Source organism: Petromyzon marinus, chromosome 51 (genome assembly GCF_048934315.1).
Source record: "Petromyzon marinus isolate PM22_M1 ecotype Great Lakes invasive population chromosome 51, UKy_Petmar_22M1.pri1.0, whole genome shotgun sequence".
In the NCBI taxonomy this organism is placed as follows: domain Eukaryota; kingdom Metazoa; phylum Chordata; class Hyperoartia; order Petromyzontiformes; family Petromyzontidae; genus Petromyzon; species Petromyzon marinus.
Genome location: NC_133717.1, coordinates 8,130,309 through 8,156,309, shown reverse-complemented (window position 1 = coordinate 8,156,309; position 26,001 = coordinate 8,130,309). Strand labels below are relative to the sequence as shown.

Genomic DNA, 26,001 nt, shown 5'->3' with positions numbered 1-26,001 from the left:
CACCGTACGTAGCCAGCCGCGCTAGTCGGATGTGCGGGAGGCAACAGGGAGCGAGGATCTTTAACCCAAAACGACCATCGACTCATCGTGACGCATACGATGAGCGGGGTTTTGATCTTGATCAGTAGTTATATTGGAGACTGTCAGTCGCTGGTGGTGCAGACTTGGGTTGCGAGCTCACCAGATGGCAGGATGGCAGTGGATCCTTGAATTGTTAAACCACCCACGTGCTATTTTCTGGCTACGTCGACCTAGAGGAGGCCAAAAACCGATCTTGATATCACGCGCCACTGATGAGAGCCTTTGTCGGGACTCAAACTCAAGCCGCCGGGTTCGTATTGCAGCGCGCTGACCACTGCGCCACCGCTCCCCACACACGCGTATATACTCATTAACTATCTCACACACACACACACACAAACCACATTCACTCAACTCATGCACACACACGCATGCACGTTCACTCATTAACTCGAGCACACACGCACACACTATCACGAAAAAAACACACTCACGCACTCACCGACAGACAAAAGCTACCCCGTGTAGCCTTAACAGACTGTTGGGGCAAGTGCTGTTAGCGAGTAGCACCTATGAAGGCCGGCACGGCACAAGAGGGGGTGGGTGGCGAACACCACGCTCGGCCGCCTTTGTCTCCCTAGTGGCGATGTTTACGCACCGCGCAAGCTACTCGTTTAAGGCCGAGTCGACCTAGGGGAGGCCCAGGACCGGTTCTGATAATCGTCACTTGGTGTTGGCCGTCAGAAGGAATCGAACTCACGCACACTCATTCACTCAGTGAATGCTGCACACCACACCGATGCGTCGTGCAACTTTTAATACTTTAAGGAGAATATTTACATCCGTGCGCGGTGTAATTTATTGACGAATTCATCACATTAAGCAATGTACACAATGTAGAAACATTCACAAAAAATGCAGGGAGTGGACATGTATAGCCGTTCTGTCAACCCACTGCCGTGTCGGTTCGGACATGGGGGTTGTTTGACCATACTTCACCGCGCTGGTCAGTGCGGGTTTTGGTGACGATGGCTCACCGCCGACGTTTGCCGTTACCGAGGGTCAATGGTCGCATCGCTGGAGGCGCATTGATAGCGGCAGCGTGCTAACCACTGCGCCACCGCTCCTCCCGTTGGCATTGTCGTGGCGTTGAGGGCGACGGTTGTGGTGGGCGAGCGATGCGAATCGTGGGTCGCGCTTTAAGCGCTGCCACATCGAGACCCTTCACACTGTTCAACACGCAGTGGTAGTAGTGGCAGTCTTTCGCGACCAATATTATATCCATAATAAAGTTGTTGGTTTTTTTTTTTGGGGGGGGGGTGGTGGGGTTAGATCGCGGAAATATATTAATGTGTCGTTAAACCCGCCACCATCCAACACAGACAATTATTAAGGTTTCTCGCGTAAACAAAGCTCGCCAATTAGTGTGCTCGTGCACAGCACACCGGTGTGTTGGAGAGTTAAACCCACCACAACTCGTTGGTTCTATCGGTAAAGTCACGTCGAAAGAAATGTAGTTCTACCTGGCGACGACTGTTTGTGTTCCAATCGAAGCGTCGTATTCTAGTATTTAATTCTATTTAATTTATTTTCTTTCCTCGCGACTTTACCGAAAGAACCAAAGGTTAATTCCTGCAGTCACGAAAGCTTCAAATCAAGTTTGAACCCACACCATTAACAATTACGAGCAGGCTGGCCATGTGGCCAGATGACAAAGGTGTCATCAACGTACCTCTTCCATAAGGTCGGGCGTAGAGTGGCAGTCTGGATGCTCTAGACCAATTCCGCGACCACATCAATTCCATACACCCAGCCATCAGATTTACCATGGAGGTCGAAAAAGATGGCAAACTACCCTTTCTGGATGTCTTAATTAAAAGGAGACATGATGGTTCAATGAGCCACTCTGTCTACAGGAAAGCTACCCATACAGATGCTTACTTGAAACCGGATTCCCACCACCATCCATCCCAGAAGAACTGCCTCATCAAGACTCTATACCATAGAGCCCAATGCATTTCCGACCAGGAACACATTACCAGTGAACTCAAGCACGTACACCAGGCTCTCAGGGCTAATGGCTACTCCGACTACACAATCCGCAAAGCCATCACTCCAGTCATGAAGAAGGATCCTCTTGTGGAGCCACTCAAAACCATCACCTTACCCTACATTGCAGGGGTCACTAAAAAGATCTCCAAAATCCTGAATAAACACAAGATCCAGGTCCGATTCAACACAGTACACAAAATCCGTGATTTAGTTCCATCTGTAAAAGATGCTCTTCCAGACATACAGTACCCGGGCGTTTACAAACTAAAGTGCCTCTGTGGTAGTAGCTACATTGGAGAAACCAAAAGACATATCTCGGACCGCATCCGCGAACATAAAGCAGACTTGAAACACGGTAAGACGAACTCCTCTGCCGTGGCAGATCACTGTTACAATTCAGTGGGCTCACATGACATTGACTTCTCCAAGACGGAGGTTCTTTGCAAACCAACTGGCTACCATGAGAGATTCGTTCATGAGGCCATTCACATATACAAGCACAGAGACAATTTCAACCGAGAAGATGGATTCAGGCTTAGTAACCACTGGAAAGATGTGTTAAATCATTTCTGTTCTTAATTAATTGTAATTTTACGATGACCTTCAGACCGCAGCTCTTTCGCCAGCATTGCCTCTTAATACCTCTCAAACCACGGTTAATGGTATGGTTTACAACATGGAGTATACTAGGGCTTCGCAGCTGTCTCTCTCCCCCTCCTCTGTTCCGACCATGGACGAACTCGTCCGTCTGAACGGGGCCCGTAGCTATCCGTGGTACGGAAATTTGAGGGTAAGAATCCACCCATTTTTTCGCCATATAGCATTGTGATATATAACGACTTATGGTTGGTAGCTTAGCTGATTGGAGAATATAGAGTTTATTGATAACATGAAGGTAATTTATATTTTAGTTTTTATTGGTTCACTATATAGTACTGTGAATAGCTCAGATGTGTAGGCATTTCTGTGACCAGTCACTAGCAAATCACCCAGTTATTTCAATGCTAAATTCGCCTAGTTATTTCAATGCTAAATTCTCCTGTTTTGATTTGTACTAAGTGCCTCGGTGAATGTGTATGCTCTGACTTCAACGTAACTATTTCTGTAGCAGTTACAAGCGAATGCCTTAATTTAGCTATTTCAATGCTAAATTCTATGCTAATTCCTTTTAACAATGGGTGCCTCTGCGGATGTGTATGCTTTAACTTTTAACATAGCTATTTCTGTGACCAGTCACAAGCTAATCATTCAGCCTTTTCAATGCTAAATTTTATGCTAATTCCTTCGTCAAGGCTCTTTGTTCCTCTCACACAGCTTAAAAGCCGTGATCTGAACGTGGCTCTCTCACTCCAGCGCTGTCCTACCAGACAGTCTCGCTCCCTCCACCTGATGAAGGCCGCTTGTGTTGTGGCCGAAACGTCGTGAGAATATTATTGTGTTATTTTATTTTATCAATTTATTATTTTATTCTCATTCTACGTGACTTTACCGAAAGAACCAAAGAAGATGAATCATTGCAGTCACGAAAGCATTAAATCGAAATTTAAGTGGTATACAAGTTTAACTATACTAAAGGTACAAAGTCTAACTAACACTAAGGGGCTAAAGTATGTAAATTTTTGAATAAATATTGAATATAAAGTAGCTATAAGATACAATAAAAAAATACAAAAAATACAAATGGGGTAACATAGTGTAAATATGGCAAGGTGTCATTTTGTAGATAAAATATTAAAGTCAGTGTAAGCCCTTGGCCTTGTTGAATAGGCCAGCAGCGGTGGGAAGAAACTGTTTTTGTGGCGTGAGGTTTTGGTCCTGATGGACTGCAGCCTTCTGCCGGAGGAGAGTAGCTGGAACAGAGAGTGTCCAGGGTGGGAGAAATCTGCCACAATCTTCCTCGCTCGCTTCATGGTCCTCGAGGTGTGCAGGTCCTCGAGGGTTGGTAGATTGCAGGCAATCACCTTCTCAGCAGTGTGGATGATACGCTGCAGTCTGCTCTTGTCCTTGGCAGTGGCAGCAGCGTACCAGACGGTTATGGAGGAGGTGAGGATGGATTCAATGATTGCTGTATAGAAGTGCACCATCATTGTCTTTGGCAGATTGAATTTCTTCAGCTGCCGTAGGAAGTACATCCTCTGTTGAGCTCTCTTGGTGAGGGAGCTGATGTTCAGTTCCCACTTGAGGTCCCGAGAGAGAATAGTGCCCAGGAAGCGGGAGGACTCCACAGTTTTGACTGGGGAGTCGCACAGGGTGATGGGGGTGAGTGGGGCTGTATTCTTCTGAAATCCACAACCATCTCAACTGTCTTTAGAGCATTTAGCTCTAAATTGTTCTGGCTACACCAGGTCACCAGGTTGTCAGCTTCCCACCTATAGTCAGACTCATCCCTACCAGAGATCAGCCCAATGAGGGTGGTGTCGTCCGCAAACGTCAAGAGTTTGACGGACAGATGATTGGAGGTGCAGCTGTTGGTGCACAGGGAGTAGGGCAGTGGGGAAAGGACGCAGCCCTGAGGAGTTCCGGTGCTGATGGACCTGGAGTCAGAGACTTGTGTTCCCAGCTTAACCCACTGCTTCCTGTCAGACAGGAAGTCTGTGATCCACCTGCAGGTGGAGTCGGGCACGTTCAGCTGGAAGAGCTTGTCCTGAAGCAGGGCAGGGATGATGGTGTTGAAGGCAGAGCTGAAGTCCACAAACAGGATCCTGGCGTAATGTCAGGGTTACTGAGCCAGCACTGCTAAGAACCTGGGTTTGAACCCTGTGTCTGGGTGTCTCTTTCTCGGTGATTTCACAATGGCCGTGATACTGCTCACATTCTGAATTTCCCACAAAGCGCTGTCACAGGGCAACCCGTTCCTGAACGCAACTCTCACGCGTTCTTCTACAGAGGGCGCCTATGGTTGTTTTGGTCGCTATCGCAGTGTGGCTCGCATTGCATAGCGATTAATCACAGCACCGCACCCACCGAGGCGACACAAACACTTCAACCTCCCTAACCCAGGGGAGGTGGCAGGGTGACTCAGGGCATGGCTTAATTGCAGCCGGAGCTGTCCAGGGCTGAACTCTGGAAAAAATAAAATTCCTGCCCTTCTCCGCCCCTCCCTGTCAGTCATCTCAGTCAGTCAACCAGAATCAGAATCTTTATGTAGACTGGGGGAATCCGATGAGCTATGAAGCTCTTTGTCACAGATTATGTGTGTTGAACTGCTTTCGCACCATACGTAGCCAACCGTGCTGGGTGTCCATGGCACGTGGGTCTGTCCCGTGACCTCCTATTATTGTCGATACATTACGTGTCCTCTAAGTGCACCTAGCCTGGCACAAGCGCCGTGGTGTTGCCACCGCCACTTAAGTGGCGAATGGCGGCTGTTGTTGTTGTTATTATTCTTGGAAATTTGTAGCCGGTCTTTATGGTAAAATAAACTTCTATTAGTAACACTCAATTGGGAGTATTAAACAGCTGCACATTGCGCAACACACAGGGACAGTTGCCACTGGGGTTGCCCTTTTAAATGTGTTGAGACGAGGTGTTGATGTGACTAGGACGGCACTCTATCAGACACTCACCGTAATTCATTATTGGCATTACATTATATTGGATAGGGGTTGCATTGCTTTGTTGAGATGCAGTGAGGGAAAAAAGTATTTGATCCCCTGCTGATTTTGTACGTTTGCCCACTAACAAATAAATTATCATTCTATAATTTTAATGGTAGGTTTATTTGAACAGTGAGAGACAGAATAACAACAAAATCCATAAAAACGCATGTCAAAAATGTAATAAATTGATTTGCATTTTAATGAGGGAAATGAGTATTTGACCCCTCTGCAAAACATGACTTAGTACTTGGTGGCAAAACCCTTGTTGGCAATCACAGAGGTCAGACGTTTCTTGTAGTTGGCCACCAGGTTTGCACACATCTCAGGAGGGATTTTGTCCCACTCCTCTTTGCAGATCTTCTCCAAGTCATTAAGGTTTCGAGGCTGACGTTTGGCAACTCGAACCTTCAGCTCCCTCCACAGCTTTTCTATGGGATTAAGGTCTGGAGACTGGCTAGGCCACTCCAGGACCTTAATGTGCTTCTTCTTGAGCCACTCCTTTGTTGCCTTGGCCGTGTGTTTTGGGTCATTGTCATGCTGGAATACCCATCCACTACCCATTTTCAATGCCCTGGCTGAGGGAAGGAGGTTCTCACCCAAGATTTGACGGTACATGGCCCCGTCCATCATCCATTTGATGCGGTGAAGTTGTCCTGTCCCCTTAGCAGAAAAACACCCCCAAAGCATAATGTTTCCACCTCCATGTTTGACGGTGGGGATGGTGTTCTTGGGGTCATAGGCAGCATTCCTCCTCCTCCAAACACGGCGCGTTGAGTTGATGCCAAAGAGCTCCATTTTGGTCTCATCTGACCACAACACTTTCACCCAGTTGTCCTCCGAATCATTCAGATGTTAATTGGCAAACTTCAGACGGGCATGTATATGAGCTTTCTTGAGCAGGGGGACCTTGCGGGCGCTGCAGGATTTCAGTCCTTCACGGCGTAGTGTGTTACCAGTTGTTTTCTTGGTGACTATGGTCCCAGCTGCCTTGAGATCATTGACAAGATCCTCCCGTGTAGTTCTGGGCTGATTCCTCACCGTTCTCATGATCATTGCAACTCCACGAGGTGAGATCTTGCATGGAGCCCCAGGCCGAGGGAGATTGATAGTTCTTTTGTGTTTCTTCCATTTGCAAATAATCGCACCAACTGTTTTCACCTTCTCACCAAGCTACTTGCAATGGTCTTGTAGTCCATTCCAGCCTTGTGTAGGTCTACAATCTTGTCCCTGACATCCTTGGAGAGCTCTTTGGTCTTGGCCATGGTGGAGAGTTTGGAATCTGATTGATTGATTGCTTCTGTGGACAGGTGTATTTTATACAGGTAACAAGCTAAGATTAGGAGCACTCCCTTTAAGAGTGTGCTCTTAATCTCAGCTCGTTAACTGTATAAAAGACACCTGGGAGCCAGAAATCTTTCTGATTAGAGGGGGTCAAATACTTATTTCCCTCATTAAAATGTAAATCAATTTATAACATTTTTGACATGCGTTTTTCTGGATTTTTGTTGTTATTCTGTCTCTCACTGTTCAAATAAACCTACCATTAAAATTATAGACTGATCATTTCTTTTTCAGTGGGCAAACGTACAAAATCAGCAGGAGATCAACTACTTTTTTCCCTCACTGTATATGAAATCAAACGAAATGTCTCGTGTTTGATATTTTCTGAGTGTTGGGCATTGATGTAAATCGCGGTTTATACGAAGCACTCTGACACTCCTTTATTGGTGTGCAGTGCCCTCTGTAAGTGAATATCGCTTAAGCAACAGATGCAGGGAGACTTAAATTGAGAGAAACAAATACCCGATTCGCATTGTGAATAGAATGGGCATGGGGATGGATGTCATAGACTCAGGCGTGTATAGAGAAAACTCTCCAGATTACTGGAGAGGGTCGATGTGGATGGTTGATCACCTGCCGTTTGGTATTGCCACATTGTCCATCAAGCACCGATTAGTCTACCCACCGAGTGTGTGTGTGCCTCGTTGCAGTGGTGAGATGCTATACAGGAGGGTCGTGAGTTCGATCCCGACCCTGACGCCTGCTGTATATTTGGAGTTTGCGTGTCTCTCTCTCATCATCATCACGGTGGCTAGGAGATGTTAACTACCTCGCCTGGCATGCAGGAGGTCGTGGGTTCGTTCCCGACCCTGACGCCTGCTGTATATTTGGAGTTTGCGTGTCTCTCTCTCCCCACGCGGTGGCGTGAATTTATCTCCGGGTCCTCCGGTTTTCCCCTCCACATTTGTAATCAACATCACGCGTTTCGTGTATTTGGCTGCTATACATTTGCACGTGATAAGCCACTTCTTTGAGCTATCATTTGTGGCCAGGTCACTTCTGAAAAAAAGCTGCGTAGCTCAGTGGGCTTTGCCTGGTGAAACATTTTTTCTAGGGATTTTTTAATAGAACATCTCATTGTGTCTTTCCGAGTGTCCGGGCGTCTCTCTTTGTCTCGCCTCATGTTTCCCTCTGTATCTCTCCCCGTGTATTTTTCCGCACGTGCTATGTGTCTCTGCACGTGTGTCCGTGTCTCTCCGCGTCTTCCCTCGTGTGCCATTGTGTCTCCGTGCATCTCAACGAGTGTCTCGCTGCACGGGTCCACGTGTGCGTGTCTCCACGGCTCTCTCCGCGTCTCTCCTTGTCCGAGCGAGCACCTCTCCTCATGCGTCATCGCGTCTCCGTATTCATCTCCGCGTGTCTCCCTTCGTATCTCCACCGTCTCTCTCCCCACACGCCCTCCTCCTCCTCTTCCTCCTCCTCTCCCTCCTCCTCTTCCTCCTCCTCTCCCTCCTCCTCCTTCTCCTCCTCCGCCTCCTCCTCCTCACCGAGCCCTTTCTGCCCCTTCCCTGGCGCGCAGAAGCACACCCGATACGGTCAGCGGCCCACGCGCGCTGGGACGCGGGCAGGGACAGCGCCGGGGAGACAAAGACGGACGGGGAGATGGAGCAGTCCACGGGAGGCGGCGGCCCGGACCCCAGGACCTCTCTGACACAAGCGGGACGGGACAAGAAGAGGCAGAGCCTCCTCACGCTGCACTGGTGCCTGACGCACAAAGGCAAAGGTCGCCCGCGTAGCCTCCGCATGCCGCGGGGGGGGCGGGGGGGGGGGGCGGGAGCAAGCGCGGCCCCAGCGACTGTTTCTAGAGGGGGAAGTCAACCTGCAGTGAGAGCCCCAAACAAAGTCAAGGGGAGGCTGCGTGCCAAGCGTGCTGGACTTGCCACGCAGGGAGGGGGGGGTTGAGATTCCATCTCCCTGCAGTTGAAACAATGGGGGCAAGGTTCTTAAACCCCCCTCTCGACACCCCCTCCACCCCCCGAAGTACCGACCACCACACCTCTAGCCATCGAGCAGGGTTGTGTGCGCTGTGAACCCGGAGGCCCCAGTTCGATTCCCGCTCACGGCCAACGCCGGTGACGATCATCTGAACCGGTCCTGAGCCTCCCCTAGGTCTACTCAGCCTAAAAATGAGTACCTGCGTGCAGCGTGTAAACATCGCCACGAAGGGAGACAAAGGCGGCCGGGCGTGGTGCTGGTCCGCCCACTGCCCTCGCGCGCCGCTGCCGGCCTTCGTGGGTGCTGCTCGCTGACGGCACTTGCCCCGCCAGTCCGTTAAGGCTGTACGGGGGATCTTTGTCTTTGTGTGTGACCAGGCTGGATGAGAACTACATGGTGTGCGAGGGCGTGTGCCTGCCACGCTGCATCCTCTACACTCACTACCTCGACTTCTGCCGCAAGGAACACCTGGAGCCCGCCTGTGCCGCCACCTTTGGCAAGGTGAGAGACCCCCCCCCCCTTACCCCCCTTACCCCCCTTACCCCCTGCACCTGTGAAGGCTACCGGCACGGCGCACGAGGGGGTGGGTGGCCAGCACCACGCCCGGCCGCCTTTGTCTCCCCAGTGGCGATGTTTTTACACGCCGCACCCAGGTACTCGGTTGAGGCTGAGTCGACCTAGGTGAGGCACAGGACCGGTTCGGATAATCGTCAGCGGTGTTGGCCGTGGCGGGAGTCGAACTCGGGACGCCAGGTTCGCAGCGCGGCCAACCGCTACGCTACCGCTCCCCACACACACTCACGCGCGAAACGCCTTCACTGTGCCTTTGATTACGCGGACGAAGGATGATGACAATCATGACGATGATGACCACGATGAATTTGTTTTGTCCCAGACCATCCGGCAGAAGTTCCCGCACCTCACGACCCGGCGTCTGGGCACGCGCGGTCACTCCAAGTAAGATCTCCTGCGGTGCATTCAAACGTGTACATCGTCATCATCATCATCTTCTTCTTCTTCCTCCTCTTCCTCTTCTTCTTCTTCTTCCTCTTCTTCTTCTTCTTCCTCTTCTTCTTCCTCTTCTTCTTCTTCTTCTTCTTCGTCTGAGATATAGACCCACGTGCAGGAGATCCATAGACTCACCTAGAGACTCATGGACTCACATGGACACCCACAGACTCACATAGACACCCATAGACTCACATAGACTCACATAGACACCTACAGACTCACATAAACACATATAGACTCACATAGACACCCATAAACACCCATAGACTCACATAGACACCCACAGACTCACATAGACTCACATAGACTCACATAGACTCACATAGACTCACATAAACACCCATAGACACACATAGAGACCCATAGACTCACATAGAGACCCATAGACTCACATAGAGACCCATAGACTCACATAGAGACCCATAGACTCACATAGAGACCTTAAGACTCACACAGAGGCCCATAGACTCACATAGAGACCCATAGGTGAAACTATTTAAGTGGGCCATGGTATTACTATGTGGGACATAGTTTGATCTGTAGACTCACATGGAGATTCATAGTCTCTCACAGAGATACATATATTATTTAGAGACCCATAGACTCACATAGGGGCCCATAGACTCACATAGAGACCCATAGACTCACACAGAGGCCCATATACTCACATAGAGACCCATAGACTCACATAGAGACCCATAGACTCACATAGGGGCCCATAGACTCACATAGAGACCCATAGACTCACACAGGGGCCCATAGACTCACATAGAGACCCATAGACTCACATAGAGACCCATAGACTCACATTGGGGCCCATAGACTCACATAGAGACCCATAGACTCACATAGGGGCCCATAGACTCACATAGAGACCCATAGACTCACATAGGGGCCCATATACTCACATAGAGACCCATATACTCACATAGAGACCCATAGACTCACATAGAGACCCATAGACTCACATAGGGGCCCATAGACTCACATAGAAACCCATAGACTCACATAGAGACCCATAGACTCACATAGAGACCCATAGACTCACATTTATTTCACACACGTCGGGTAAGTTGACCCGCAGGGTCCATGTGTTCACATTGACGTCGGTGCAGGCATTTATCCAGCAAGGCGCCCTGTGGCTGCACATTTCTGAAGCGTCGCGTGCCCGCCCCGATCGCACGGTTACCTGTCTGCGCGACCACCACAGGTACCACTACTACGGGATCGGTATCAAGGAGAGCAGCGAGTACTACCATGCCGTCTACTCGGGGAAGGGCCTCACCCGGTGAGCATCTTGAATCCACAGCGTGGGTTCAGTGTTTCAGTGACTTTCTCCATCCAGCCGCGATAACTTGGTCGACGGATCTCTGATTGCCTGGTGACCATTCCTCAGAGCGAGAACTCAGCCTGTGCCAAGGCCTTCACTTGCACAGCACCCAAACTAAACTAAACATCATTTTTATTTGACCAGGTAAGGCCCCGCTGAGCTATGTAGCTATTTTTTTCAGAAGCGACCTGGCTATCACAAACGATAGCTCAACGAAGTGGCTCATCATCGTGTGGATATTTTTCACGCAGCCAAACACTCTAAATGTGGAGGGGAAAAACCGGAGGACCCATAGAAAAATCAACGCGACCACGGGGAGAGAGACACGCAAACTCCAAATACACAGCAGGTGTCAGGGTCGGGACTGCACCCACGACCTCCTGCGTACCAGGCGATGTAGTTAACTTCTCGCCACTGCGGCATCTGGTATGTCAAAGTGTGGCTCGGTGTTTTTGTGACTTTCTTCATCCATCCATCCAAGATATCTCGATAGACGGTTCTCTGATTGGCTGGTGACCATTCCTTATAACGATAACTCAGCCCGGTGCCAAGGCATTGTAATGATGAATCAAAAATATGGTTTACCCTTGCTGGCATAAATACAGGAGGCGTTAAGATCTTTAAACACCAAATGGATACCAATTACAAGTCATCAACGTCCTCGTTAACCACGCATACTTGTGGTAAAACGTGCAAAGAAATTATGCTTTGATTATAATGTATCCCATAGACGTAGCCGCATTACCGGAGCGGTTAATGCGTTGGTGCTTGCTTTGTTCTTGAACTGTTCGCTTTTTGGCGACCTTTGCTCAAGCACTGATGAGAGTCTAGATTTGAAGCTTTAGTGACTGCAGGAATCCATACTCTTTGGTTCTTTCGGTAAAGTAATGTTCCACCGCTGGATTATTTTTCTCCGCCTGAGGACGGCCGCTTGTGTTGCGATCGAAACGTCGTAACATATATAATTTTTGTTATTTTGTTTTTCTACCTACGTGACTTTACCGAAAGAACCAAAGCGCACTGGTGAAAGACAATGCCATAAAAATGGACTGTCGCTGGTGACGGCCAATCACTGTACCGTGTGTGGGTGACGCAGGCTGATACAATGTTGTCCTGCACATCTATGCTTCCCCGTCTGTGCTCACCCTCACTTCAGCGTGGTGGAGATTATTCGCCCCTTTCGCATATTTATCTCTCCGCGTCATACATGGAAGCTCTATTTTTGACACATTCCACCAGCCACACGGTCTCCTTGATGTATTATTTAAAGCAGCATTGATTCAATACGAGGGAACTCTGGACCGGATTCGACATTCAGTGTCCAATCAGCCGGTGAACTGCCGGATATTTCTTGACAATGACCCTCCCTCTGTCAGATAAGGGGTGCCACGGTGGTGAGACGTTAACTAGCTCGCCTGCTATACAGGAGGTCGTGGGTTCGATCGCGACACTGCCGCCTGATGTAGATTTGGAGTTTGCGTGTCTCTCTTTCCCCGTGGTCGTGTGGATTTTCCTCCGGGTCCTCCGGTTTTTCCCCTACACATTTCGAATCAGCGTCACGCGTTTTAGAGTATTTGGCTGCGAAAGAATGTCCGCGTGATGAGCCCACTTCGTTGCGCTATCATTTGTGGCCAGGTCGCTTCTGAAAAGAAGATGTTATAGCTCAGTGGGATGAAGCGTGGTGAAGTGTGATGAAGCGTGGTCAAGTGTGGCGAAGAAGTGTGGTGAAGTATGGTGAAGTGTGGTGAAGCCTGGCTTACGGGACAGGCCTCCAGGACCCACAGTGGGGCGTGTTGTTGTGGGGGTAGGAGGCAGGAGGCATCCATCCAGTAGTGGATTGACGAGCTGTGAGTCGCCATGACTTGATTCATCTTCAATGAGCCACGGCGGGTTAATGATGCGGTAGCTGTTAGGCTAATCGAGTTGTAAATAGCTGGGCGGTCTCACTCGAAGCAAACAGCTGCAGCCTGCTAATGGCTTCGTGGTTTGTAGAAGCGCCGAGCGGTGGCCGATGTCGGGGCTGGTGGGGGGTGGCCGATATCGGGGCTAGTGGGGGGGTGGCCGATATCGGGGCTGGTGGGGGGTGACCGAGCGCCAGGCCAGATGGTGAAGATAACGGAGGGGGGCAGGCGAGGGCTGTTGCTGATTGCTTGGGGCACTCAGTGCAGTGCGCGCGTGCGTGTGTGTGGCCTCCGTGTGTGTAGTGTGTGTGTGTGCAGTGTGTGTGTGCAGTGTGTGTGTGCAGTGTGTGTGTGGTGTGTGTGTGCACTTTGGGTGCAATGTGTTGCGCGTGTGTGTGAATTGTGCGTGTGTGTGCAGTTCGCGTAGCTGCAGTGTGTGTGTGTCTGTCTGTAGTGTGTACGTGTGTGAGCAGTGTGTTTGTGCAGAGTTTATCTGCATGGGGAGCGGTAGTGTCGCGGTTAGCGCGCTGCGCTACGAACCCGGTGACCCGAGTTCGATTCCCGCTCAAGGCCAACACCAGTGGTGATTATTTTAATCGCTCCTGGGCCTCGTTTAGGTCGACTCGGCCTCAAATGAGTACCTGTTACGGTGTGTAAACATCGCCACTCGGGCCGGGCGTGGTGCTGGCCACCCACCCCCTCGTGTGCCTTTAACCGGCCTTCATAGGTGCTCGCTAACAGCACTTTCCCGACCAGTCTGTTAAGGCTACACGGGGGATCTTTGTCTTTGGTGCTGTTTCTTACCTGGAAGGGGGCAGTGTAGCTGATGGGATGTGTAAATCATACTTTTTGTTCATTATGTGTATGGACAGACATGGGTGAGAGGCGAGTTGTTTGTTGAGTTATGTTGAATACCTAGTAGTAGGAGGCTTTCGAGACAAATATACATAATATAAAACATTTTTGGATTAGTTCGCGGAAAAATAAATGCGTCGTTCAACCAGCCACCAGCCGACACAGCCAATCAGTGAGGTCTTGTCACGCAAACAAAACGTGCCAATTATTGACTAACTTCAGCACCACCGGTGTGCTGGAGAGTAAACCCACAGCGTTGACAATCCGAGTCCGACGTTTCGCCGGTGATTTACAGCAACCGCCTTCGTAGGGGCGATTATCGAGCATTGTGAAGAAAGTCTTGCCTGTGTCGGTTTCGAATATGATGTCGTTACCAATGGCGGAGCCAGGATTTTCAGGTAAAGTGGGGGGGGGGTAACCCCTCCAGCAATGAAAAATGATAGAGGCGTTGTTGGTAAGTAAGGAGTTGTTAGTAAGTAAGGAGTTGTTAGTAAGGAGTTGTTAGTAAGCAAGGAGTTGTTAGTAAGTAAGGAGTTGTTAGGTAAGGAGTTGTTAGTAAGTAAGGAGTTGTTAGTAAGGAGTTGTTAGTAAGGAGTTGTTAGTAAGCAAGGAGTTGTTAGCAAGTAAGGAGTTGTTAGTAAGGAGTTGTTAGTAAGTAAGGAGTTGTTAGTAAGTAAGAAGTTGTTAGCAAGTAAGGAGTTGTTAGTAAGGAGTTGTTAGTAAGTAAGGAGTTGTTAGTAAGGAGTTGTTGTTAGTAAGTAAGGAGTTGTTATTAAGTAAGGAGTTGTTAGTAAGTAAGGAGTTGTTAGTAAGGAGTTGTTAGTAAGTAAGGAGTTGTTAGTAAGCAAGGACTTGTTAGTAAGGAGTTGTTAGTAAGTAAGGAGTTGTTAGTAAGGAGTTGTTAGTAAGTAAGGAGTTGTTAGTAAGTAAGGAGTTAGTAAGTAGGGAGTTAGTAAGTAAGGAGTTGTTAGTAAGTAAGGAGTTAGTAAGTAAGGAGTTAGTAAGTAAGAAGTTGTTAGTAAGTAATGAGTTGTTAGTAAGCAAGGAGTTGTTAGTAAGGAGTTGTTAGTAAGTAAGGAGTTGTTAGTAAGTAAGGAGTTGTTAGTAAGTAAGGAGTTGTTGGTAAGGAGTTGTTAGTAAGTAAGGAGTTGTTAGTAAGGAGTTGTTAGTAAGGAGTTGTTAGTAAGTAACGAGTTGTTAGTAAGTAACGAGTTGTTAGTAAGTAAGGAGTTGTTAGTAAGTAAGGAGTTGTTAGTAAGGACTTGTCCCTTGCTTGTTATTCGCCGCATGTGCGGCGATGGCACAGCCATCGATCGAGGGTCGAATTCGAACCGCGTGGTGTGATGAAGGTGATTGCCTTCAGGGAAGTCGTGTACTGTTTACGCAACTGCGCACAATTCTGTGAGTCACTTATAACCGCTTTGCCGTTACTTATTGCCAATTATGGACTATTGTCCGATCATCTCATAGAGTCCCCGGCACGTAATAATATGCTACACAGTGGCAGTGGGGGTCGCAAAATGCCAATTTATTACTAATAAACCCCAATGATCCGATCGAAATTAGGGATTTCGATCGGATCATTTGGGGGGGGGGGGGGGGCACGTGCCAACCCCACCCACTGTCTCCGCCAGTCGTTGTTACGATGTGACATGTCCGGAGCAATTTAACATCACTCCGCCTCCCTGCACTTCTCAATATTGGCTGTTCTGTCTCCTTTATGTTGGCAGGTTTTCTGGGAGCAAGATTAAGAGCGAGGTGAGTTTCGCACGTGGCAGGAGGCTCCACGCGACCAATAACAGCCATAAATACGGTTATTTTTTGTTTGTTGGGTTAGATCACGTAAGTATATATATAAATGTGTCGTTAGACCCGCCGTCACCCGACACAGCCAATTAGTAAGGTTTGTCACGTGAACAGAACACGCCAATTCGTTACTAGTACAGCAACACCGGGGATGGATGCCCATTGTAATTTATTTTCATTCATTAATCGCCCCACAACTTAGCACGTGAAGGGGTCACAAGTGACGTCCTCACATATACCCCTCCTTGCGAAACAGGAGGAGGATTTCTCCACAAATCTGGCTGTCCGCCTGATGCAGCTGGTTGTAATTACTGGCGAAACGTCGTGCTCAGAGTGTAAATGTTGTGGCTTGGCTCTCCAGCACACCGGTGTTGCTACGTGTCTGTGTGTGTCTATGTGTATGGGGCGCGGTGGTGTTTTGGTCAGCGCGCTGCGCTACAAACCCGGCGACCTGAGTTCGATTCCCGCTCACGGCCAACACCAGTGACGATTATATGAACCAGTCTTGGGCCTCCCCTAGGTTGACTCGGCCTCAAATGAGTACCTGGTGCGGTGTGCAGTAAACATCGCGGCCGGGGAGACAAAGGCGGCCGGGTGTGGTTCTGGGCACCCACCCCAATTGTGTGCCGTGCCGGCCTTTGCGGGGTGCTACTCGCTAACAGCGCTTGCCCCAACAGTCCGCTGAAGGCTACACGGGGGACCTTTGTCTGTGTGTGCACAGGGAGGCTTCACGCGTAAATACTCGCTGAGCTCCAAAACCGGCACTCTCCTTCCAGAGTTCCCCAGCGCCCGCCACCTCATCCTACCTGCGTCCGTGTCCAGAGACAAGGTGAGAGACAGGGCCACACAGAGACAGGGACACACAGAGACAGACAGAGACAGAGACACAAAGAGATAAGGACACACAGAGACACACAGAGACAGGGACACAGAGACACACAGAGACAGAGACACACAGAGACAGGGACACACAGAGACACACAGAGACAGGGACACAGAGACACACAGAGACAGAGACACACAGAGACAGGGACACACAGAGACACACAGAGACAGGGACACAGAGACACACAGAGACAGAGACACACAGAGACAGGGACACAAAGAGACAGGGACACACAGAGACACACAGAGACAGAGACACACTAAGACAGAGACACACAGAGACACACAGAGACAGGGACACACAGAGACAGGGACACACAGAGACACACAGAGACAGAGACACACAGAGACAGAGACACACAGAGACAGGGACACACTGAGACAGGGACACACAGAGACACAGAGACAGAGACACACAGAGACAGGGACACACAGAGACAGGGACACACAGAGACAGAGACACACTGAGACAGACAGAGATAAGGTGAGAGACAGAGACACACAGAGACAGGGACACACAGAGACAGACAGAGACAGAGACACAAAGAGACAGGGACACAGAGAGACACACAGAGACAGAGACACACAGAGACAGAGACACACAGAGACAGGGACACACAGAGACAGGGACACACAGAGACACACAGAGACAGAGACACACAGAGACACACAGAGACAGAGACACACAGAGACAGACAGAGATAAGGTGAGAGACAAGAGACCACACAGAGACAGAGACAGACAGAGATAAGGTGAGAGACAAGAGACACACAGAGACAGGGACACACAGAGACAGACAGAGACAAGGTGAGAGACAGAGACACACAGAGACAGGGACACACAGAGACAGAGACACACAGAGACAGAGACACACAGAGACAAGGTGAGAGACAGGGACACACAAAGACAGACAGAGAGAGACACACACAGAGACAGATACAAGGTGAGAAACAGGGACACACAGGGACACACAGAGACAGACATAGACAGACAGAGACAGGGACACACAGAGACAGACAGAGATAGGGACACAGAGAGCCAGCGACACACAGAGACAGACAGAGACAAGGCGAGAGACAGCGACACACAGGGACAGACAGAGACAACAGGGGGGGGAGCACATCGTTCCCGAGTACACGAACGGCGTCGTAGCGACAATGCGCTGAGCGGGGGACTCGCCCCCCCTACCCAGTTGAGTCCACGGCGCTGTGACGCACGCGGTGACCTCTCGCGCCTCCTGTCCATGCGTGCGTGGGCCAGGCCGACACGCTGATCACGATGTACAAAACCCACTGCCAGTGCATCCTGGACAATGCCATCAACGGCAACTTTGAGGAGGTGAGCTTAGAGCGTGCATCGTCATCATCGTCATCATCGTCATAGTCGTCGTCGTCATCATCGTTATTACCATTATTTCCCGCACCTCCGATTACGTACGGTGCGAAAGAAGTTCAACATACATCATTATCAGCAGCAAGAGCAGCAGCATTGTTGTCAAACATTATCATCAGCAGCAGCAGCACATTCATCTTCATCAGCATTGGCATCAGCATCATCATCATCACGATCCGCATCACATTCATCATCATTAACGTCATAATTAAAAACATCATCATCAGCAGCCGCACCATCAGAATCGTTAGCAGCTGCAGCAGCAGGATCAACATCGTTCGCAGCATATTCATCAGATCGCCATAGTCATTCATCATTGTCACATTCATCATCATCATGAACCGCACCTTCGATTAGCGCGGTTGGCTACGTACGGTGCAAAAGAAGTTCAACGTACTGGCCCTTCTATCACCACTGCCTGGGGAGGTACTGCCTCTGGGCTAGCGTGCCCTAACACGGGACCACGACTCTGGGTCCTCCGGCTACGGGTGCCTAGGGGATGCTAATCTAACCCGACCCAGCCAGGGTGCGGGTTCCGACCACTGGTCCACTCGGACACGGCCCTCACAAGGACGTCGGGCCGGGGCGTTCCCAGGGTCTCACCACTGAGCCACACAGAGTCCCGGCCCTTACAAGGGCAGCGGGGCTAGGGGTCCCAGGGTCCTATCTCCGTCTTCTTGCTTCTGTCTTGGACTGGCCCCGGACCCTTCTCGGGGTCCGGCTTTTATACCCAGCACCCGTGCGTCAGCCCTGGCTCCGCCTACCTTCTAGAGAGTTCCAGAGGGGGCTCCGGGGGCTCCCAGGACACCCCGCAGCCCCCCACCTGCCCTTGGGCTAGGGATATAACGACTGCCCCTGCTGGACCCTGACTGCCCCTGCAGGTAAGTATACCTAGCGTCCTAGCCCATCGATATCCCTTACACATACATACATGAACGTCGTCATTAACGTCATAATTAAAAACATCTTTTCCAAAACCCGATCGTTCAACACATCGGCTGATATCATCACGATCACCACCACCCCTGACCGACATCATCACCACCACCAACATCATCATCATCATCGCCATCGTCACCGCCACGGTCACATCGTGGTCGCCGCCGTCGCTATCGTTTGGCCTCCTCGTCCACAGATCCAGAACTTCTTGCTGCACTTCTGGCAGGGCATGCCCAGCCACCTGCTGCCCCTTCTGGAGGAGGCCGCTGTGGTGGACGTCGTCTGCGTCTGCGACTCCATCCTGTACAAGGTCCGCCCGGCCGAGATAAGTTTGTTCCGTTGCATCGGTCGAGGCCGTCCTTCATCCGACAGTGGATAGATCACGGCTGATGATGATCACCGTGATGAGCCAGGATGTGGCCGGGTGGTTACATTTTTTCCTTACTCTTTTATTTCATTTTAACAGGTAAGGTCCACTCGAGCTACGTAGCTCTTTTTAACACGCGACGTGGCCACAAATGATAGCTCAACGAAGTGGCTTATCACGTGGACATTTATAGCAGACAAATACTCTAAACGCGTGGGGAAAAAACTGGAGGATCTGGAAATAATTCCACGTAACCACAGGAAGCACATGAAAACTCAAATGATACAATTTAGAAATGTTGTGGAATTACTCTCCAACACACCGGTGGGCTGAAGTAGTCACTAATTGGCACGTTTTGTTTACGTGACAAACCTTATTAATTGGCTGTATCGGGTGGTGGTGGGTTAACGACACATTTATGTATTTACATGCACTAACCCAAAAAAAACTTTCATATGAATCCATATATACAGCAGCAGGCGTCAGGGTCTGGATCGAACCAACGACCTCCTGCATAGCAGGCGAAGGTAGTTAACATCTCCTAGCCACCGCGGCACAATTAAAAAAACAGGAAGCTGTGCTCACACGTTCCATGGCGTCGCAAGCTTTTGTCCGAGCGTGTGCCGCTGGACGGGAGGTGGGGGGGGGAGGTGCTTGGCGACGCCCTCGGCACCGTCAGCCTCGTCGCACTGGGCGTGGCTTGCACAGGGGGGTTTCCCACCTTCGGGAGGCCGCAGCAACATGTTACAGGGGTGGCCGTTATAGGGGCGGTCGTTATAGGGGCGGAGGTCATAGGGGCGGCCGTTATAGGGGGCGGCAGGTTATAAGGGGCGACCGTTACAAGGGGCGACCGTCAATCATTTTTTGAACGGGGCCCAAAAACGTCGACCGGCTGAACGAACGATTCAATGGTATAGAATCGTCGGGGTTGTGGGCTTCCCAGCGGAGCGACAGACTGCACCGAGGAATCGTCCCCGGCACCGACGCCGCTGTCCCCCCCCCCCCCCCCCCCCGTGCCGTCATCTGCAGGTCCTCACTGATGTCCTCATCCCGGGAACGATGCAGGAAATGACGGACAGGTTCGTGGAGTTTTCCCCACCTCGACATCCATCACCACCCCCACCACAACCGCCACCCCCTTTCCCCCGGGGCCCCGTCAACCGCACGTTGTCCGACGTTTCGCTCCACACCCTCCGAAGGAGGAGCTGCCGGCACGTCGGGGATGGTTGGCGGCGGGTCTATGGCGCTCTCTAGCCCCCTCTCTCTTTCTCTTCCTCTCTCTTCTCCCTCTCTCGCACGCTCCCTACATCACAGCTGGGTATCGCTCCGAGTTCACTCGCATCTCCCGTTACTTTGAGAGCAGCGCACCCCCGTTCTTTTCTGTTCCTTCACTGGCTGTTGTTTCTTGCTGCTGCTGCTGCTGCTAAAACTATATAATAACGGAAATCATTGTGGGGTCAGATCTTGTCATATCTGTTCCCTTGTTGTGACACCAACACGCTCAAGACTTGACGTCTGCGTGGATTCTCCCTTCTCTCTCCGGCTGCTGCCCCTGCTGATGAGCGGCAGAGCGGCGGTGAGCGCTGCGCTGCGAACCCCGGTGACCCGAGTTCGAATCCCGCTCGCGGCCAACACCCAGTGGCGATTATCTGAACCGGTCCTGGGCCTCCGCTAGGTCGACTCAGCCTTAAATGAGTACCTGGGTGCGGTGTGTAGTAAACATCGCCACTCAGGAGACAAAGGCGGTCGGGCGTGGTGCTGGCCACCCACCCCCTCGTGTGCGGTTCCGGCCTTCATAGGTTGCTCGCTAACAGCACTTGCCCCAACAGTCTGTTAAGGCTATACGGGGGGGATATTTGTCTTTGTGCGTGTGCGTGCGTGTCGCAGAGCCGTTGTACGCGTGGTTTTGTGACAATCGCAACGAGAGTTGAGCGGCCACCAGCCCTTCGCGCCCGTCCAGAGCCCCCCGTTGGCCGCCGCCGCGGCGCCTGCGAGCGTGCCACGGGGGTCACCAGCCGATTGGCATCGCCCTTCCCCCCTGATGGCCACCGCCCACAGCCACGGCACGCAGGCTTACCACGCAGGCTTACCGACCGGTCGACGCACAGCACCTGGGTCTGTGCCCTGACCTCATGAACTTCGCTTGGCACATCAGTCACGCTCGTCTACGGACGGTGCGAAATGAGTTTGACGCGTGTAGGTGCACGCCGTGCGTGGCGCGCCTGGTGTGTACCCCCGTGACCCCGTCCTGCCAGCGGCGAGCCTTCCACACGTCACGTGACGGCGTCGAGGTGCACCCAGCCTGGCGCGAGCGCCGCCGCCGTCGTCGCCGCCGCTTAGTTTGGCGAGCGGCGGCCGCTTTTTGACGTCGTTGTTGTTGTTGATGCCGAGGCAGTTGTTGATGACGCCGTTGTTGTTGTTGTCGTCGTCGTCATCGCAGCCTGCTGGTGGACGTGCGGGGGCTGGCGCGCCACTGGGACCGCTGGGCCAGCTCGTCGCTGGAGACGCTGCCAGCGCTGCTCTCCGAGCGAAAGCTGCCCATCGCGAGGCGGTTCTCGGCGTCGCTCAAGCGGCAGACGTCGTTCCTGCACCTGGCGCAGGTGAGGGCGGGAGGGAGGGTAGAGTGTTGTGGTGCTGGACCCCGCAGGGAGGGTAGAGTGTTGTGGTGCTGGACCCCGCAGGGAGGGTAGAGTGTTGTGGTGCTGGACCCTGCAGGGAGTGTAGAGTGTTGTGGTGCTGGACCCCGCAGGGAGGGTAGAGGGACGTGGTGCTGGACCCTGCAGGAGGGTAGAGTGATGTGGTGCTGGACCCCGCAGGGAGTGTAGAGTGTTGTGGTGCTGGACCCCACAGGGAGGGTAGAGTGTTGTGGTGCTGAACCCTGCAGGAGGGTAGAGTGTTGTGGTGCTGGACCCTGCAGGGAGGGTAGAGTGTTGTGGTGCTGGACCCCACAGGGAGGGTAGAGTGTTGTGGTGCTGGACCCTACATGGAGGGTAGAGTGTTGTGGTGCTGGACCCTGCAGGGAGTGTAGAGTGTTGTGGTGCTGGACCCCGCAGGGAGGGTAGAGGGACGTGGTGCTGGACCCTGCAGGAGGGTAGAGTGATGTGGTGCTGGACCCTGCAGGAGTGTAGAGTGTTGTGGTGCTGAACCCTGCAGGGAGGGTAGAGTGTTGTGGTGCTGGACCCCGCAGGGAGGGTAGAGGGACGTGGTGCTGGACCCTGCAGGAGGGTAGAGTGATGTGGTGCTGGACCCTGCAGGAGTGTAGAGTGTTGTGGTGCTGGACCCTGCAGGGAGGGTAGAGTGTTGTGGTGCTGGACCCTGCATGGAGGGTAGAGTGATGTGGTGCTGGACCCTGCATGGAGGGTAGAGTGTTGTGGTGCTGGACCCTGCATGGAGGGTAGAGTGTTGTGGTGCTGGACCCTGCAGGAGGGTAGAGTGTTGTGGTGCTGGACCCTGCAGGAGGGTAGAGTGTTGTGGTGCTGGACCCTGCATGGAGGGTAGAGTGTTGTGGTGCTAGACCCCGCAGGGAGGGTAGAGTGTTGTGGTGCTGAACCCTGCAGGAGGGTAGAGTGTTGTGGTGCTGGACCCTGCATGGAGTGTAGAGTGTTGTGGTGCTGGACCCTGCATGGAGGGTAGAGTGTTGTGGTGCTAGACCCCGCAGGGAGGGTAGAGTGTTGTGGTGCTGGACCCTGCATGGAGTGTAGAGTGTTGTGGTGCTGGACCCTGCAGGAGGGTAGAGTGTTGTGGTGCTGGACCCTGCATGGAGTGTAGAGTGTTGTGGTGCTGGACCCTGCATGGAGGGTAGAGTGTTGTGGTGCTGGACCCTGCAGGAGGGTAGAGTGTTGTGGTGCTGGACCCTGCAGGAGTGTAGAGTGTTGTGGTGCTAGACCCCGCAGGGAGGGTAGAGTGTTGTGGTGCGAGGTGTGTGATCGCGGGACGTGGCGTGCCGAACGCCTCTCCGACACGGTCCAAGCCGCCGTCGTTCCAACATTTTTGCCGCCTCCCCCTCCCATGCCTCTCTGCCCTTCCTCCCGCCCGCCACCGCCGCCACGGGTCAGATCGCGCGGCCGACGCTGTTGGACCAGGCGACGGTGAGCGCGATGGTGCGCGACGTGGACCGCGTGGACCTCAACTCGCTCGGCTCGCAGGCGCTGCTCACGCAGCCCGGCGGCGCCGCCGACGACCCCGAGTTCGACTCCGACCCCGAGTGTGGGTCTGCCCCGTTGCTTCCGCCACACGCAGCGGCACCCCCCGTGACGATCGCTGACACCGGCGTCGTCGTCGTCGTCGTCACGATCCGCAGGCGGGCGGCCGGGAGGTGTCCACCGCGCTGTTTCGTGACGACGACGATTTCACGCGACGTCTTGAAGATTTGTGGAATGCGATGCGGTGCCCACCGGCTTTGTTCGATGGCCCAGCCGTCCATTCCCAATGGATGCCCGATAACAGAACTTCTGCTGTAATGTGATGGTGATGATGATGATGGCCATACGGATTTTGTATTCATTACACAACGACTAAGATCCCTGGACAGGTGAAGCAATTGGCGGGACCCCCGGGGGTCCCATCACTGCCCCGGGGTGGGAAAACCCACGTAGCGACACGAGTCTTACCTTACTGACAACAAAACTAGTGGTCAATCGATTGGCCTTGTCGAGAGCTACTCGGGGACACTAAGTTTCGTAAAAAGTTGAAAAATTACATAAACACGTTAAATTCACTGCCTGGTCGGCGGCGGGCTCGCCTTGGCAAAGAGGCTGAGGATCGACGGCTGACCGGAGGGCGACGTCGCCGCGCGCGACTGCGGCGGACGCCCCCCGGGGCTCGCGTTTGGCCGGTGGGGTGGCGCCCATCGTGTCGATCGCCGCCTGCTGCTGCTGCTGCTGCTGGCGCTTGTTGTTGGTGCGAGTCTGGGCGGGCGGCGCGTTGCTGTCGGGGTCACGAGTGGGGCGGACTGAAAAATAATAATTATTGATCTGATTTTTGCGGGACCCCGGGGTCAAGTGCTGTTAGTGAGCAGCACCTGTGGAGGCCAACACAGCACGCGAAGAGGTTGATTGGCCAGCACCACGCCCGCCCGCCCGCCCGCCTTTGTCTCCCCAGTGCTGATGTTTGCACGTTTTACGCATCAGCACTCATTTAAGGTTTAGTCGACCTAGTGGAGGCACAGAAACGGCTGCAATTTATTCGCCACTGTTGTTGGACGTGAGCTGGGGAACATTCACTCGGGTCACAGCTGCTCGCTAACAGCACTTGCCCCCAAACAGTCTGTTGAAGGCTATCCGGGAACCTTCATCTTCATCTGTGTGCGTGTGCATATCTCAATGTGTGCGCGTCACGTGTCTCCCTGCCTATACCCACGTGTCTACAGATGACTTGATGATTGTACTCCAAGGGTTGTGTGTATACCACCGTGTGTATTTCTCTGTGTATGCGTCACGTGTCTCCCTGCCTATACCCACGTGTCTACAGACGACTCGATGATTGTACTCCAAGGGTTGTGTGTATATCACCCTGTGTATTTCTCTGCGTGCGCGTCACGTGTCTCCCTGCCTATACCCACGTGTCTACAGATGACTCGATGGTTGTACTCCAAGGGTTGTGTGTATATCACCCTGTGTATTTCTCTGCGTGCGCGTCACATGTCTCCCTGCCTATACCCACGTGTCTACAGACGACTCGGTGGTTGAACTCCAAGGGTTGTGTGTGTATCACCGTGTGTATATCTCAATGTGTGCGCGTCACGTGTCTCCCTGCCTATACCCACGTGTCTACAGACGACTCGGTGGTTGTGCTCCAAGAGTTGAGGGATCTCCTGAAGAGCGGTGCCACGGTGGAGACGTTCGTCGAGTGGCTGGACCAGGTCCTCGAGAACCGGGTGATCAAGGTCCACTGACGCACACAAAGACAAAGATCCCCCGTATAGCCTCAACGTACTTTTTGGGGCAAGCGCTGCTAGCGAGTGGCGCCTGTGAAGGCCGGCGCAGGTACGCGAGGGTGGTGGGTGGCCAGCACCGCACCCGGCCGCCTTTGTCTCCCCATTGGCGATGTTTATTGCACACCGAAGCAGGTACTCATTTGAGGCCGAGTTGACCTTGGGGATGCCCAGGACCGGTTAACTTGTGTTGGTGGCCGTGAGCGGGACTCAAACTCGGGTCGCCGGGCTCGTAGCGGAGCGAGACAACCACGACCCCACCGCTGATGCACACGCACACACACACAGTACACACACTCACAGTACACACACACACAGTACACGCACACACACAGTACACACAGTACACACAGTACACACACACACAGTACACGCACACACACAGTACACACACACACACAGTACACACACACACAGTACACGCACACACACAGTACACACACACACAGTACACGCACACACACAGTACACACACACACAGTACACGCACACACACAGTACACACACACAGTACACGCAGTACACACACACAGTACACACACACACACAGTACACGCACACACACAGTACACACACACACAGGACACGCACACACAGTACACGCACACACACAGTACACACACACAGTACACGCA

The 26,001-nt window shown here is 52.2% G+C and overlaps 1 protein-coding gene across 1 annotated transcript in view; it reads left to right on the top strand.

The window, feature by feature from the left end:
- The window catches only part of LOC116953318 (uncharacterized), a 43,419-nt gene that overhangs the window by 1,504 nt on the left and 15,914 nt on the right, over positions 1-26,001 (top strand). The window contains exons 2-13 of the mRNA XM_076074939.1: positions 8,533-8,713; positions 9,326-9,449; positions 9,844-9,905; positions 11,170-11,247; positions 15,776-15,803; positions 16,573-16,680; positions 17,997-18,074; positions 19,264-19,377; positions 20,464-20,513; positions 21,875-22,034; positions 23,490-23,640; positions 25,209-25,318. Coding sequence (XP_075931054.1) covers positions 8,533-8,713; positions 9,326-9,449; positions 9,844-9,905; positions 11,170-11,247; positions 15,776-15,803; positions 16,573-16,680; positions 17,997-18,074; positions 19,264-19,377; positions 20,464-20,513; positions 21,875-22,034; positions 23,490-23,640; positions 25,209-25,318 — 1,244 coding nt within the window. The remainder of the gene's footprint in view (positions 1-8,532; positions 8,714-9,325; positions 9,450-9,843; positions 9,906-11,169; positions 11,248-15,775; positions 15,804-16,572; positions 16,681-17,996; positions 18,075-19,263; positions 19,378-20,463; positions 20,514-21,874; positions 22,035-23,489; positions 23,641-25,208; positions 25,319-26,001) is intronic.